Source organism: Crocuta crocuta, unplaced genomic scaffold, assembly GCF_008692635.1.
Source record: "Crocuta crocuta isolate KB4526 unplaced genomic scaffold, BGI_CrCroc_1.0 scaffold317, whole genome shotgun sequence".
Classification (NCBI taxonomy): domain Eukaryota; kingdom Metazoa; phylum Chordata; class Mammalia; order Carnivora; family Hyaenidae; genus Crocuta; species Crocuta crocuta.
This window is the reverse complement of record NW_027530984.1, coordinates 2,063,246-2,078,239: the sequence shown is the minus strand read 5'-3', so window position 1 is coordinate 2,078,239 and position 14,994 is coordinate 2,063,246. Positions and strand designations below refer to the sequence as shown.

General features: G+C 34.8%; 1 protein-coding gene across 1 annotated transcript in view; it reads left to right on the top strand.

Moving 5' to 3' along the window:
- Positions 1-14,994, top strand: part of PTPRQ (protein tyrosine phosphatase receptor type Q) — a 188,623-nt gene that overhangs the window by 44,627 nt on the left and 129,002 nt on the right. The window contains exon 17 of the mRNA XM_077770183.1: positions 2,594-2,714. Coding sequence (XP_077626309.1) covers positions 2,594-2,714 — 121 coding nt within the window. The remainder of the gene's footprint in view (positions 1-2,593; positions 2,715-14,994) is intronic.

Here is a 14,994-nt window from a genome sequence, read left to right as displayed (position 1 = left end):
TTGATGGTAAGAATCAGATCTTTTTTTAAAAAAAATTTAATGGTTATTTATTTTTGAGAGAGACAGAGCTTGAGCAGAGGAGGGGCAGAGAGAGAGAGAGAGGGAGAGAAAGAGAGAGAGACACACAGAATCTGAAGCAGGCTCCAGGCTCTGAGCTGTTAGCACAGAGCCCGACGCTGGACTCAAACTCATGGATCATGAGATCATGACCTGAGCTGAAGTCAAACACCCAACTGACTGAGCCACCCAGATCTCCCAGAATCTGCGATCTTATATGAAGGAGTCTAGACCAGTAGTGAGCATATATTCCAAGAAGACAGAGCTTTTACTACTTAAGTCAACAGTTAACCTGGACTGTTAAAATTACCATGGAAATCACCATGTGATTAGTTAGTGTCTAACTCCATGGTCAAGTCATTGATATAATTACTAATTAATGGGGTGAAGAGGACTCATTTATTGAAAAAATATGACAAATCAAGAATAGATAAAGGACTGAGATACTTTGCGTTTTGGGTATTAGGTGTTCATTGCCCTCATGAAACTTGCAGTTTAGTGGAAGAGGTCTAAATTCAATAAGTGTATAGACAAATAGTTTTTATAACTTTAGTATTTTCCTTAAATTACTCCTCAAGACAATAAGAGGGATGTTAGCTACTCTGAGGTATCAGAAAGGACCTGAGGAAGTTACATCTACGCTGCAACCTGAGGGAAGGGGAGTGAAGAGGGAAGATGAGAGATAGGACCGATCATACCAGGTGGAGGGAGAAAGTCTTAGGCATACCTTCTCACCTATTCTCATATGCTTTGTTATGATGAGTTGGACAGACTGCAAAAGTTACCATTGCATTTATGTATTCAAATTTTCCTCCTTCTTTCTTTAAAATAAATTTTTTTAAATTTATTTTATGACTGGAAATTTGTACCTCTTAATCTCCTTTACCAATTTCATTTTTTAAAGATTGTGTTTCAGAATACAAGTGCCAAAATGATTAAAACTTAGTCTGCTGTAGTAGATATACAGTATTTTGTTTAGATAGATGTGTTAATTATATTTAGTTTGCAGTAAAAGTTTTACATAAAAAGTAAAATACCTACAGATATACTGAAATTAAAAATAAACACTCAGAATTATCTGATATGTGACATAAAAGTCTTAAAGCATATTAAAGAATAGAAATACTTAGTTACAACAGATTGTATTCTATCAGTGCTATATTTGATTGAAATCCTATTTTCCAGCAAAAAACAAAAGCTAAGTTTTACAAAGATGTTAGGGAAAATATCATAGGGTTTTGTTTTGACAAATGAAAGAGTTCTCAGAAGTAATTCATATCTTGGGAACTAGACATCTCCAAGTGATATATGGATCCTTCTGATAATCAATATTTGATAGCATTTTTATTGTAGTGCCAGTGAGAATAGCAAATAAAAATACGAATACAGCTGTCACCATTATTTCTTAGAATTCATCTCATAAGCCTTTGCTCAGTAATATTTTTGTTGTTGGAAAATTGTTACTAAAATAGTGAAAGCATGCATACACATCACACATGCATATGTACACATACAACTCTGGTGGAGATTATTCAGAAAATAAAAAAGAATTTAAAATATTTCAGTTAGCATTTTCTTTAAATCATTGGAAAAAGTGATATACACATGTGCTAATCTATAAGTTAGCATTGTTCAAAGATCTGAACAAATTCTTAAAACTTCTACTGGCTACCTATGAGTTTACTTTCCATATACGACTATAACAATGATAAACATGTTAGTAATTTATACCCTTCTCTGTACAAAAAGTTGTATATTAATCTTCTAGGACACTACTGTGGTGTTACACAGGAGCTTAGAAATGCCATTCTATAAAGTTCATCTAAATGTAAATATAAACTTAGCTAACCACGTTGTAATTTTTGTGGTGCTTACTTAGTACAGAATGACTAAGGTATTTTGGATCCTTCTGCTATTCTGGCAGAACTAGAAGTAGACCCTAACCTGTCCGTATTCTTATTTATGTGCTGTGTTGCTTTTCTTTGACACCATTCAATTTTGAAGACTCAGTGAACAGATTTTGATACAATTTTAACAGTTTAATGACAACTGAAATTGAGGAATGTAGTTCTTACTTGTGAGGTCAGTCATTTTAACTGCTCTCCCAGTGTTATGCTTATCACTTTACCACTTCTTGAATGTGTGATTTTTTTCCACTTCCTTTTATTGTTTGAGGAGCACTTTTACTACGTATTACATTTATTCACCCCAGTGGTTTTATTTTTACTAGAGGATGATAATTTTCCAAGATGTATTTGAGCAGTAGGTGAATCACTGTGACATACCCCTTGTTCTTTTTTCTCATGAAATATTTTTTTCCATTGAATCACAGAAACAGATGTTCCAACACCACCATGCAAAATCTCTTTTTATCATCTCATTTTGAAAGTAAACAATTAGTCTCTCATGCTCATGGGGACACACTGCACCTGATTCGTTTACCAGAATGTTTATAGTGAAAATTTTGTGCATTGCCATTTTAGCCTTCTGTTATATATGTTTAATACAATGTATTATCCTGACCCTAACTTTTCAGCTCCTGGTTCTTCCCCCCAAGACTTCTCTGTAAAACAGTTGTCTGGTGTCACGGTGAAGTTGTCATGGCAACCACCCCTGGAGCCAAATGGAATTATCCTCTATTACACAGTTTATGTCTGGTAAGAATTTTTTCTTTTTTGGAAATAGTTCTGAGAACAAGTTTTAATCTGTAACATAATAGGAATGTAGTTTTTTTTTATTTCAGAATGTGATGCTACATTAGGGACCTGATTAATAGGCTAGTTAATATGCTTTTTTTTTTTTAAGAAACAAGCTTTTCCCATACTATGTAGAAGTCAAGCATAGTCAAATAATATAATTTTTGTACATAAAAAGTATATATTATGCATAATATATCAAACTTCTGCTCTTAAAAACCACTGACTTATCAACTTATGTGAATACATGCATACAATTTTAAACTCAGAGTTTTACACAAATACTCTCTATGTCACTGTCTTTTCAGGTTTCTTTGAGCAGAGTAATTTCAACTAAAGTTTAACTAAAAGATATTTATTCATAAATCGGTTACTTAAGGTCACTTTTCCCATGAAATTTAAGTAGTGTATCTATTTCTTTCTGATCACCTTACACTGATTACCAATTTATTTGTCACTTGCGAATAAGATGAAATCCCATAACACATCTCATGTCAATTCACAACATGGCTCCACTGCTGCATGAAAACTCCGTAGTGAAAGACCCTCACTTTGATCTCTTGTAAGTCCTTTTAGAAAGATTTACCAGTTATGTATTTCCTAGTGGATTTTAAATATTTCAACTCAGAAAATACAATTTACACAATACTTTATAGAACATGGGCGTGTCTTACATTTATGTTCCTGACTTGAAAGTCCAATATTGAGAGGTTACGATATTTGAAGGAAGGCTAGTCTTCTCTTTCCTAAATTAAGATTTTTCTTTCCCTAATCTCTCTTTAAACCCTTGGCACACTGCTCACTGGGGCTCTACTTCCTGGTTTTTTGGTTTTGTTTTCATTGTCTGATTCCTAGTCAGTTTGCCTAGTCATGGCGAAATTGAGAGTTACTTGAGAAATGTCAGTGAGAAAGAAGCAATGACAAAAATGCAAGCATTTTCCTCTGTGGCCCAGTTCATTTGTTTATCCATTTTTCATTACTTCATTCAACAAAACTGATAAAGTGCCTGTATACCAGTGAGTAGGACACACATAAGACTCCTGCCCTCCTGGAGCTTACATTCTGAAGGGATAGCTGGATTATATCCTATAAAGAAACAAGTGAGGCAAAGAGGGCTACTTTTGATGGGATGTTTGGGGAAATTCTTCCCAAAAGAGTGATATTGAGTTATAATCCAGATGACAAGAAGAAGCTTGTTGTCACGTAAAGATCTGCAAGGTGGAGTTTTCCAGGAAGAAAGAACACCAGCTGCATAGGCTCTGTGAAGGAACATAATTTGTCATTTTGAAGACCAGAGAGGTCAGTGTTGCTGAAGGGTAGTTAGAGCAATACTGAGGGGTAGGAGGCAGATGAAGATCACAAGCCACAGTAAGGATTTGACTTTTCATTTTAACTATAATGAGAGTTACTGGAGAATTTTAAGCACTTTGAATACTTCATGGAGAAAGAACTGTAAATGGAAAAACTGTTAGCAGGGATACTAGGTAGGAGACTATTTTGGTAGTCTGCGCAATTGATGATACTGGCCATGGAGGAGAGAAGTGGGTAGCTTTCTTCTACATTTAGAAAGAAGAGTTGACAGAACTTGGTGATACATTGGCTGTGGGGAAAAAAAAGCGAGAGAGAAGTGAATCAATAATGACTTTTAGATTTTTGAATCAAGGATGATGAATGAGATTCTTGACACCATTTTACTGAATTAGATAAAAATGAAAGTGAAACAAGTTAATAACAGTGAGAATCAAGATGTTACTGGCTGGGGTTTCCGGCCCACATTGTAGGGACAATCTCATTCCTCTATACAGTGATTGTACTGTGTAAGCTCAACTCCCCAGTGGTGGTTTTTCTGTACTCTTTCAAGGGTATCCCTTTTCTGTTTCACTTCTAAGATGGATTCTAGGTGCAAAAGGGGAGCCCAGTGAAAGTGGGGTCAGGGAATCTTGAGTGTGATATTATGAGTCCTCTCACCTGGCTGTTTAGGAATCATGCTACTGTCCACCTGCAGTCATAGCTTCTAGTTTCAAGGTTCTGATTTTCTCTTTTATCCTTCATCCAACCTCAGGCTTATTGTAGTGTCTTAGCTCTTTTAGCATGTCTGTCTTAACCTTTAGGGAGCTAGATGCTCTCACCAGTCTGCAGGGGGCAGGATTGAAAAGGTGACTTTTACACCCTTCCCTAGCTCTGGATGATCTACTAGAGGAGCTCTTAGATCTTGCTGAATAGGATGGTGTACTAAAGACAGAGACTTTCTAAGAGGCTTGCCATTTTTCTCTCCATCCTGAGAAGGAGAAAGCCCTTCTTGCTGTCATTCAAAGACAGTTATTCATAGAGACATTAGCCAGAGAACCTGCCCCTACAATCAGCTGGATTGTTTAAGATTTCAGACTTAGGGTGGTCAGTACATGCCACATGGGAATATGTGGAACCACACTGTGTAGCACCCTTGACTACTTGCCTCTGAAATGATGGAAGTAAGAATGCATGATGAGAAGGTGGATCTCTGGAGCCTTGGAGTTCTTTGGTATGAATTTTTATTTGGGATGCCTCCTTTTGAGGCAAGCACATACCAAGAGATCTACAATAGAATATTGCAGGTTGAATTCAAATTCCCTGACTTTGTACAAGAGGGAGCCAGGGACCTCATTTTAAGACAGTTGAAGTATATTCCTAGCCGTAGGCTGACTCTGAAAATACTTGCACACTCCCTGGTTCACAGAAAGTTCATCAAAACCAGCAAATAGCCAAAAGAGCAAAGAATCAACTAGCAAACAGTCTTAGGATTCTTGTAGGGAAAGAAATCCTTGAGCCTGGGCTGCTGTATAATCTGTCAGGAACAGTCTACTGACATGTATTTTACTGTTGANTGCCTGAGTGTGTGTGTAACTTCTTGGTCAGCCAAGCCTGATAAAACTGTTGGAATGTGAATCTTTTTAAGTATTAGAATAAAGATTTTTTTGAAGATGCATAAATTTAGTAAACCTTCAAAGATATTTAATAATTTATTGAAGTCAGATGAATAAATTCTTAATATATTAACTCTAGAAACCTAGAAGTTTCAGAAATTAGATTTCAAAGGATATAGAAAGAACTCCTTATAAAAGATTTTAATGTTACAGTTTTTTGTTGTTGTTAAAATGGGACTTGGAATGCTTTTAGAGACATGGGTTTGGATTCTGGCTCTGCCATTCAATTATCTGTGTGATTCTCTTAAAATACTGTATAAATGGTGGTATCATTGTTAGCAAAGTTCCTGTTTCAGTGGTTCACATTTTTCACTTACTTCTCAGTTTCCATTATTTTGGTTGTTCTAATAATTACCAAACTCTTTAAAAAGCAATATCTTTATTTAGAGGCGCTTGGGTGGCTCAGTCGGTAAGTGATTGACTATTTCGGGTCTGGTCATGATCTCACAGTTTATGAGTTTGAGCCCCATGTTGAGCTCTGTGCTGACAGCGTGGAGACTGCTTGGGATTCTCTCTGTCTCCCTCTCTCTCTGCCCTTCCCCTTCTCATGTTCTCCCTCTCTCTCTCTCTCCAAATAAATAAACACTAAAAAAATAAAAACAACGTCTTTGGATGTTTGCTATTTTCAGTATGTCTACAAAATGCAGACTGCCAATTTTATTTATTATCCTGAGTGACTTCTCTCTTTGTCATGAATATCTCTTTACAAAATAGCTCTACAAAATGAAGGTTAATGTGCAGGCATTTTATAACCACTGTGTGAATGACATTTGATTTGTAGATGCTGTGCTCAGAAATCTGCTTTAACTCATTGTATTTTAAAATGACGTTTCCTTTTAAAGTCTGTTTTGTGAAATAACTTTTATCATTTATCAAGATGGTAAAGTAGCATTTTCTTTCCTGAGTTACACCAATAAATTATTCTTATTTGTATTTAAGTGATAAACAATCTTTGCATTGCTAGGGCAGCACCATTAAATAAATGAATTCCCATTAGAGCAGTTAGCTTATTCTTTTTATACACTTTGGACTGAGGTGTAGTACTGTAGTAAACTGATACAAGGCTTATTTATTTACATAGACCTTCCTTCACTTACAATAGGATTATATCCTGATAAAATCATCATAAGTTGAAAATATCATGAAGTTAAGAATGCACTTAGTACACCTAACCTATAGAACATCACAGCTCAGCCCAGCCCACCTTAAATGTGTTTAGAATGCTTACATGGCCTACAGTTGGGCACAATCACCTAACAGGCCTACTTTACAGTAAAGTGTTGAATATATCATGGAATTTCTCGAAAACTTAACTGAAACAGAATGGTGGTGTGGGTGCAGAATGGTTGTTGGTGTGTTGGTTGTTGATCCTCGTGTTCATGTGGCTTGCTGTCTCTGCCCAGAATCATGAGAGAGGATCTTACTACATATGGCGAGCCTGGGAAAAGGTCAAGATTTAAAATCCCAAGTACACTTTCTTCTGAATGTGGATTGCTCTTACACTATTGCAAAATGGAAACAGTCCTAAGTGGAAACATTATAAGCTGGGAACCATCTGTGGTTGAGTTCAGCCTGGATTTGTTTAGCAATTTTGCTTCTATATTGTTAGTAAAATTTAACAGTTTTCTTTTTTGTTTATAAAGCTTCTAAGTGAATGCCTTATCAGGTATAGTAAGAAGACTGGAGTGAAAGTAATGCTGAAAATTCTAGCTTATACACAAATCTTGGCTTTTAAATGTTTCTCATTTTCTTAGTAGTAATTCTGAGAAGTAATTCTGAGTCAGTCAGTCAGACAAATGTTTATTAAACTCTGTGGGGAAATAAAATATACATATAGAATTTTAAACTGATTGTAGACTAATTGGAGATAAAATATGTGTATGAAATAATTCTAAAAACAGTTGCTAAGTGATATAATAGGAAGCCATAACAATTCTAAGGCAGCTTTTTATTAGACGTCGTTGGTCAAATAACTTCTCCCATATCATAAAAGCTTAGCTTTGGAAATGATCTTCTATATGCTAAAAGTATGCAATGTTTTTTCCTGTTTTCAAAATATTTTTTATCCTGTTAAAAAGACCTGTTTGAGCATACACTCTAGATCAATAATCAGAATGGGAAAGTTAAGGTTTTAAACTATCTTTGTTTGATAAACTAGGAGATCATCTCAGCGGAAACAGTATCGTAGTCTCCCCTTATCTGTAGTTTTGTTTCTGTAATGTCACTATCCACAGTCAGCTGTGGCCTGGAAGTAGATGATCTTCCTGACAAGTGATCAGGAGGTCAGTAATAGCCTAATGGTACATCACAATGCCTACATCATTCATTTCACTTCATCTCATCGCGTAGGCATTGTATTATCTCACATCATCACAAGGATATGGGTGAGTACAGCACAATTAGATATTTTAAGAAAGAAGCCACATTCACATCATTTTATTACAGTATACTGTTATAATCATTCTATTTTATTATTAGTTTTTGCTGTTAATCTCTTTCTGTGCCTAATATAGAAATTAAACTTCATCATTATAATGAAGTTTAATTTCTAAATATATATAGAAACATATATATATATGTTTTCTATTCTATACACCAATTTCTACATATATAGAAACACATATTTACATATATATCTATGATGAAGTTTAATTTCTATATACACATAGAAACATGGTATACATAGGTTTCAGAACTATCTGTGGTCTCAGGAAGACATCCACTAGGATCTTGGAATGTATCCTCAATGGGTGAGGGGAGACAATTGTATATGAAGGGTTGGGGGCAATATGAATGAACTGTGTCAAGAAGTTGATAAGTAGCATTGTAGAAATGGTATATCGGGATCAAATTAGAATGCTGAGAAATACAAACACAGATAGAGGGAGTGGTTCAATACAAGGATGCCCTTTAATTGTTTAATTTGAGGTTTCAAGTCAGATACTAAAAGCTTCCTCTCACTTCTTTCTTGGCAGTCATTTTTTGTAATGACCTGGATGAAGGTGGGAGACAGGCTACTTGTGGGGCCCCTGTGCTTTGCTGGACCTGTGAACTGTTAGTACATTTTGAATAGAATTCTGTCAGCATTTCATAATGAATAGATACCTAATGACACTTTGGGTTCCTTGGTTTCTTACAGAAATCAAGATAGTTTCCATATGGCCTGTGATAAACATCAGCTGTGGAATAGAAGCTGTCTTTAGATGGAGTGTTTGCTTGGCAATTTACCACAGTTCCCACCACACCCTGTTTCAAATCCAATCTTCTTAGTCATTGATTTTGTTTGTGTGGATCTTAAATTTTACACCCTCAGTTTAGGGGTCTTTTAATCATGCTTGTGATATATACACAGCTGTGAGAGATTGTGATTTCCTTGCATTAGACAGTTGGGGAACAAAGCATCTTGGAGATCTAGACAACAGGACTCAAAAGAAATAGTATAAAAGTTAGCATTTGGGGACAATGTTTTTGGTTTTTTATCTTCATTTTTAATTTATTTTTCATAACAATACCATAAAAGGAATATTATCCCCAACTTGTAGGTGCAGAAACTGACATTTGAGGTTAAGGGGTTACTTAAATTTTCAAAGCTAGAAGATGACAGTCAGAATTCATATCTAGATCTGTCTTATTTCTAAATCATGCTTTTCTCAATCCCTAGGAGTAAGTGTTATAATTGGCATTTGTTCTAAATACTCAGCCATGTACTTACAGGATTAGGGAAATCTTAGTTTGGTAAAAGTATTTGTGATAAACACCTATGGGGTTATAAAAAATTAAGCTTACTGCATCAACTCATATCGGTAATTTCTACCGAGAAAAATCACTGTCTTATTGGTGTGCATTAGTTGATGGACTATATTCATTGTGAGAAAAGTATATTCTTTAATGTTTAAACCATTTGGATTACTGATATCTGCAGTTTAAATAGTATATGGATAAAGTAGAGCTTGTTCATGAAGTGATGCAGATGGTGGAAATACTCAGGATCAAGGCATGTGAGAAATTGCTGGAAGAATGGGAAGAGGTATTAGTTAAGACTCTTAGTTTCAAGTGACTGAACTCAACCTAAATTGGCTTAAGCAAAAATGAGAATTTATTTACACATAGATGAAAAGTTCTGAGTATACTAACTGGATGTAGGAGCTCAAATAGTTTCACTAGATGTGGTTAACAGTAAGAAGCTTGTGTGGACAATAGCAGGATCACCCTGTATCTTGAATATGTCTATTTATTGAGAGAATATGAATCTCAATATTGAATGGGATTTTAAAGTTTTATTTTAACCATGTAACCAAAGATCATAGTGCTGGAGAAAATACTCCAAGGACTTTCCACTCCGCTTAGAATAAAATCCAAACTTCTTATTATGGCCTGAGGAATTGCATATACTCCCAGGGAATGAGACCTTTCTTCTTCAGCTCAAGCACAATCCCTCCTCCTGTCTTCTGGACCTTAATTCCTTTTGTCTTCTCCAAGATCATGGTTTATAAATAGTTCCCCAGCTTCAACCTCATTCTCTTTAATGGCTTTCCCTTTTATCTTATAAATATGTCTTTTCTACTAATGGCAAACAAGACAAAATCAAAGCAAATCAACCAGCCAACCTCATGATAACAATAAGAACCACAGCAACAACAAATAAATACCCTACTTTGACTCCAACTTTCTCTGAAACTCTAAAAAAGCTTTAGTATCATAGAATACGATGCTTTGCTGGTCTGGGGTTATTTAACATATAACTGCTAATATGTTGGTACTACTCTGCTATGAAGACTAATTGTTCTAGAGTCAGGTGCAGCATGGAAGAGTGGTTTCCTTATAATGAGAAAATTTGTGAAAATCACTCATTCATATGAGGAAGGGAATATTTGAGAGAGTCAAGTAAGTGGATGTTGAAATTATTTTTGGAAGTGTTATTTAGTAAGTGAAATGATTAGAATATTTAGACAATGGGAGATTATAACTCTGAATATAAATACATAGGAATGAACAAGGATGTGTCATCAGGTTAGCTTGCCCACATGGAACAAAATATCAAATGATGAAGATTAGAATTAAGACCATGACCTTTCAAAGGGTCTCAGATCTTGTGTAGAAAACCTTTTATGTTCACGCTTAGGGAAATGGAGGAATTTGTTTCAGTCTTCCCAGGTGGTTTGGTATTCAAGATTCCTTCAAGATTCCTTCGTAAGCAGTTGTTGCTTACCATGATCTTAACATGATAAGAGATGAGTAAAGAAAGTGCTAAAACAGACCAGAGAAACTGCTTTTGTACTCTAGAATTTCCTTCATGCCCCAGATGTCAAAACGTGGTCTATCTTTTGAAAAAAATCATAAATTAACTTAAAAATGTCATTTTAAAAGACCCTATTAATCCCATCCCAAGACATGTTCTTGTTGTTACCAATGAGTGTAGACAGAAAAATGGCATCCTATATTTATTCAGAATGGTTTCAAGGTCATTCAAATTATTTTGGCTTATCACATTCAAGAAAGCTTTTAAAATTTTCTAATAACATTTCTTTTTTTTAAATTCTATTTATTTCCAGGGTAGTTAACATACAGTGTTATATTAGTTTCATAATTAGTACATAATAGTGTTTCAACAATTCTATACATGATTCAGTGTGCATCATAAGTGTACTCTTAATCTCCTTCACCTTTTTCAGCTATACCTCCACTTGCCTCCCCTCTTGTGACCATCCATTTGTTCTCTATAGTTCAGACTCTGGGGTTTTTTGTTTCTGTGTTTTTGTTTTTTGGGTTTTTTGGGGAGGGGTTGTCATTTTTTTCAAGTTTTTAAAAAATTCTAGTTAGTAAAATATTCTAATAAATTTCTAGTATTAAATCAGCAAAATGAATGTACTGAGAACCTTACTCAAGCTTTTTCCTCAGTTTGAAAATTTACCCTGACTAGGAAGTTTGCCTGATGTTGAAAGTTAATCTATTTTAGAGATTAATTATTGTTGGTATTTATATTCCTTCCCTTTATACACAGTTTATAATTCTGAATATGTAAAATGTAGGCCTGTGTTGTCAGGGAGGCCTCCTTTCTTCTTCTGCCACCTCACTCAACTACCTATTCTGCTCTCAAGCCTTACAAACTAGATTTCTGGTCAACAATTTCCTGCATCTTTGGGAGCTATGTTATATTCTCCTTTTCTAGATGTTACCTATAGTCAAATTTTACTGGCTTAATTTTTTTGTTCATCTCTTTTTCATTGCTGTCAGCCACCGGTGGGGCAGGGTGGGAAGGTGTTGTCTTTGTCCTTAAAGGGACCCTATTGTTATTAGTGAATTGTTTTATAATTTACTGTTTTGTCTATTTTGAGGATAGGGGCTGAATCTTTATGTCTAACACAGTTCCTGGATAAAGTAGATACTCAATACATTTTGTTGAATGGTGATTGCATACATATCATCTCTAAACTGAGAGGGGCTAGGAAAGTATCTGTCCTTCTTTGTCTGTAGCACTGTCTAAAAGAACAGTGCCTTTCTAGAGGTGCCTGGGTGGCCTGGTTGAATGTCCAACTTCATTCAGCTCAGGTCATGATTTTGTGGTTTGTGAGTTCAAGCCCCACATTGGGCTCTGTGCTGACAGCTCAGAGCCTAGAACCTGCTTCAGATTCTGTGTCCTCTTCTCTCTCTGCCCCTCTCCTGCTCACACTCTGTCTCTCTCTCAAAAATAAATGAATATTAAAAAAAAATTTTAAAGAACAGTGCCTTTCTACTCTAATATATATTCTCAATTTAAAACACTACAATAAAATATAGAAAAGAAAATGCATAGGTTATGCAAAAAAAGGGCCACAAATGACCAATATACAAATGAAAAAAAATATTCTATCTCACAAATGGTTAGGGATTTGAAGATTAAAAATATTTTTTGGGTCAAGTTTGCAGAAATTAAGAAGATTAATATTCAGACTAGTAATGAGAGTTTGCCAAAAGGTGCACTCTCACACATTGTTGTGGTTCTAAACTATAATTTATAATTTGGAACAGAAACAACTTTTAGAACAGTAATCATTAAAATTTTAAAAAATCAAACCATCTGATTCAATAATTATACCACTGGGAATTTAACCTACAGTAATCCAAGTACCATTATGAAAAGGTATTTGTATAAGAATGATTGCTGCATCACAGTTACTAACTCAGAGAGGTGTGGGAATGTTAATTTTACAGAAGAATGGCTGAATAACGAACACACATCCACAGCAGGCAATTATTCAATTATCACATGAGTAAAACAAAACAAAATCAGGATATAGAAGAACATACACTTTTATAAATGGAAATAAAACACTCTAATGGAACACGTAATATCCCTATTATAGTATTTGAAACTAATAAGAACAAAACAGATCTTTAAACTTTACCAGTTCAAACCAAAAGACCACAGCAGTGTCAAACGTAGGCTTCTTGTGCACAGAGGGAGTGACTCATCCGTACTGCAGGATTGCTCACAGAAGTCGCTCTTCCTGTTCTCTAAAGACTTATGGGTCTTTCCTTCAATCTGGCTACTGCATAAGAGCAAGGAAGATGGAGTCAGATCCTCAGAGACAGCAACACTTCTCTCGCTTTTCCCTTCCTAGTTCTCAGTTACATGGCAAACTATCTCTTATCTAGGTTATGTTCTGAACGCGTATCTGAAGTTGAAACTTCAGTTGAAGTTTATGTTCAAAATTTTTTTTTTACCTTAGTCATTAAAATAGCGACAATCCTAGACTACAAAAGAAAAACAAGCCCTAAACAGACAAATCGTATTAGTATCTGAAAAATTTTATGAGTACTATTTTGTTGAGGCAAGCCAGGATTGGTGTAGAAACTGTATCTGTATATGCAGAGGTGGATTATTGACTTTGTTAGTCAGGCAATTTACAAAGACTGTCTTCTTACTGAAATACCTGAATATGTGAGACAAAATTTGCTTTTGATCTGCCTTCTCCAGGTGATTGCCTCGATTCTATATCATCTATGGAATGTAATCAGGGTTTTTCTTATTGTAGGCAGACACTTATCTGCAGTCAGGACAAGATGGTTGTGATGCAAGGCAGCAGAGTGCATTGAAAAATATGCTGGAAAAGGAATTTTAAAAATAGATATAGTGCCATTAGATCACTTTAGCTAATTTCATAGCTTTGGAGATCTGAGTTGGATTAACCATATTGCAGTGTTCTAATGACCTGTGACCAATGACAGGAGTAAAGAATTGGGTAAAGTTTCTATGACAAAGCATCTTTTCTCTGAGTCTAACAGTCACAGCATTAAGTTCTAAAAGCCCCCTCCTGGGCCTCAGTGAATTCTCTACTGCTTCTGAAAGAAGCTGTCTGATGAAACTGTTTCAAATTGCTGAATAGCCTTGCTAATCCTGCTGGTCTCCAATCACAGATTCTGAATCCATATTTTTCTAACTATGGTAAGCTTTCTAACCGCTTTTCAGATAACCGTACTTATATTTGGAGTGAACTGACACTTTTGTAATTGTTAAACGGGTTAAAATGAATATGTCTTTGTGGATACCCTTAATTCACCTACCACCTATTATTCCTCTTAATGATTCAAGAATTTCAATAATTCAATGGCAAAGAAAGAACATTTTGTATTCAGAGGAAATATCCATTTACTTCTTGGGTGCCTTGTGATACTAAAGAAGAAAAAGAATAGGATTGCATGAGATAGATACACTTTTGCCTTGATGTTGATCATATTCCCTTAAATTCTTTCATAATTAATTTTTACAGCACTAAAAATAAATTCTAATTTATTTTTAAATTAAAATCTAAATTTCTTTTTAAATGTGTTTTTCAGCACTACTATGTACATACTCATTCGTTAACTTAGAATCTAATCTATACTTAATTCAAAACTATAGTAACTAAATGAGCATTACTGAAATATAGCAACATTTTGTTGTTTAGCCTCTTTTCCCTCCTTGAGATTTTAGTACATATTTGGAAAGTTTTTAATAATCAACATTTATTTGTATTTTTTTTTTCTGGAGTGACATTTTAAATACTTTTCAGATTTTAATTGGATGAGAGATGTGAGCTCTTCCTTTTCTTTTCCTTATGTTATACATACATTATTTTCAATTTATTTCCAGCTAATACATAATTTAATACACAATACAGAATTAATTTAGAAATTAATGAAGGGCAGTTAATTGATATAATTAATAAATAAAGGATAATACACAGGCTTGCTATTTTACCTACTACTATTCAGATATATACTATTTATTTGAATTGCTCTAAGGTAAACCTTACTTT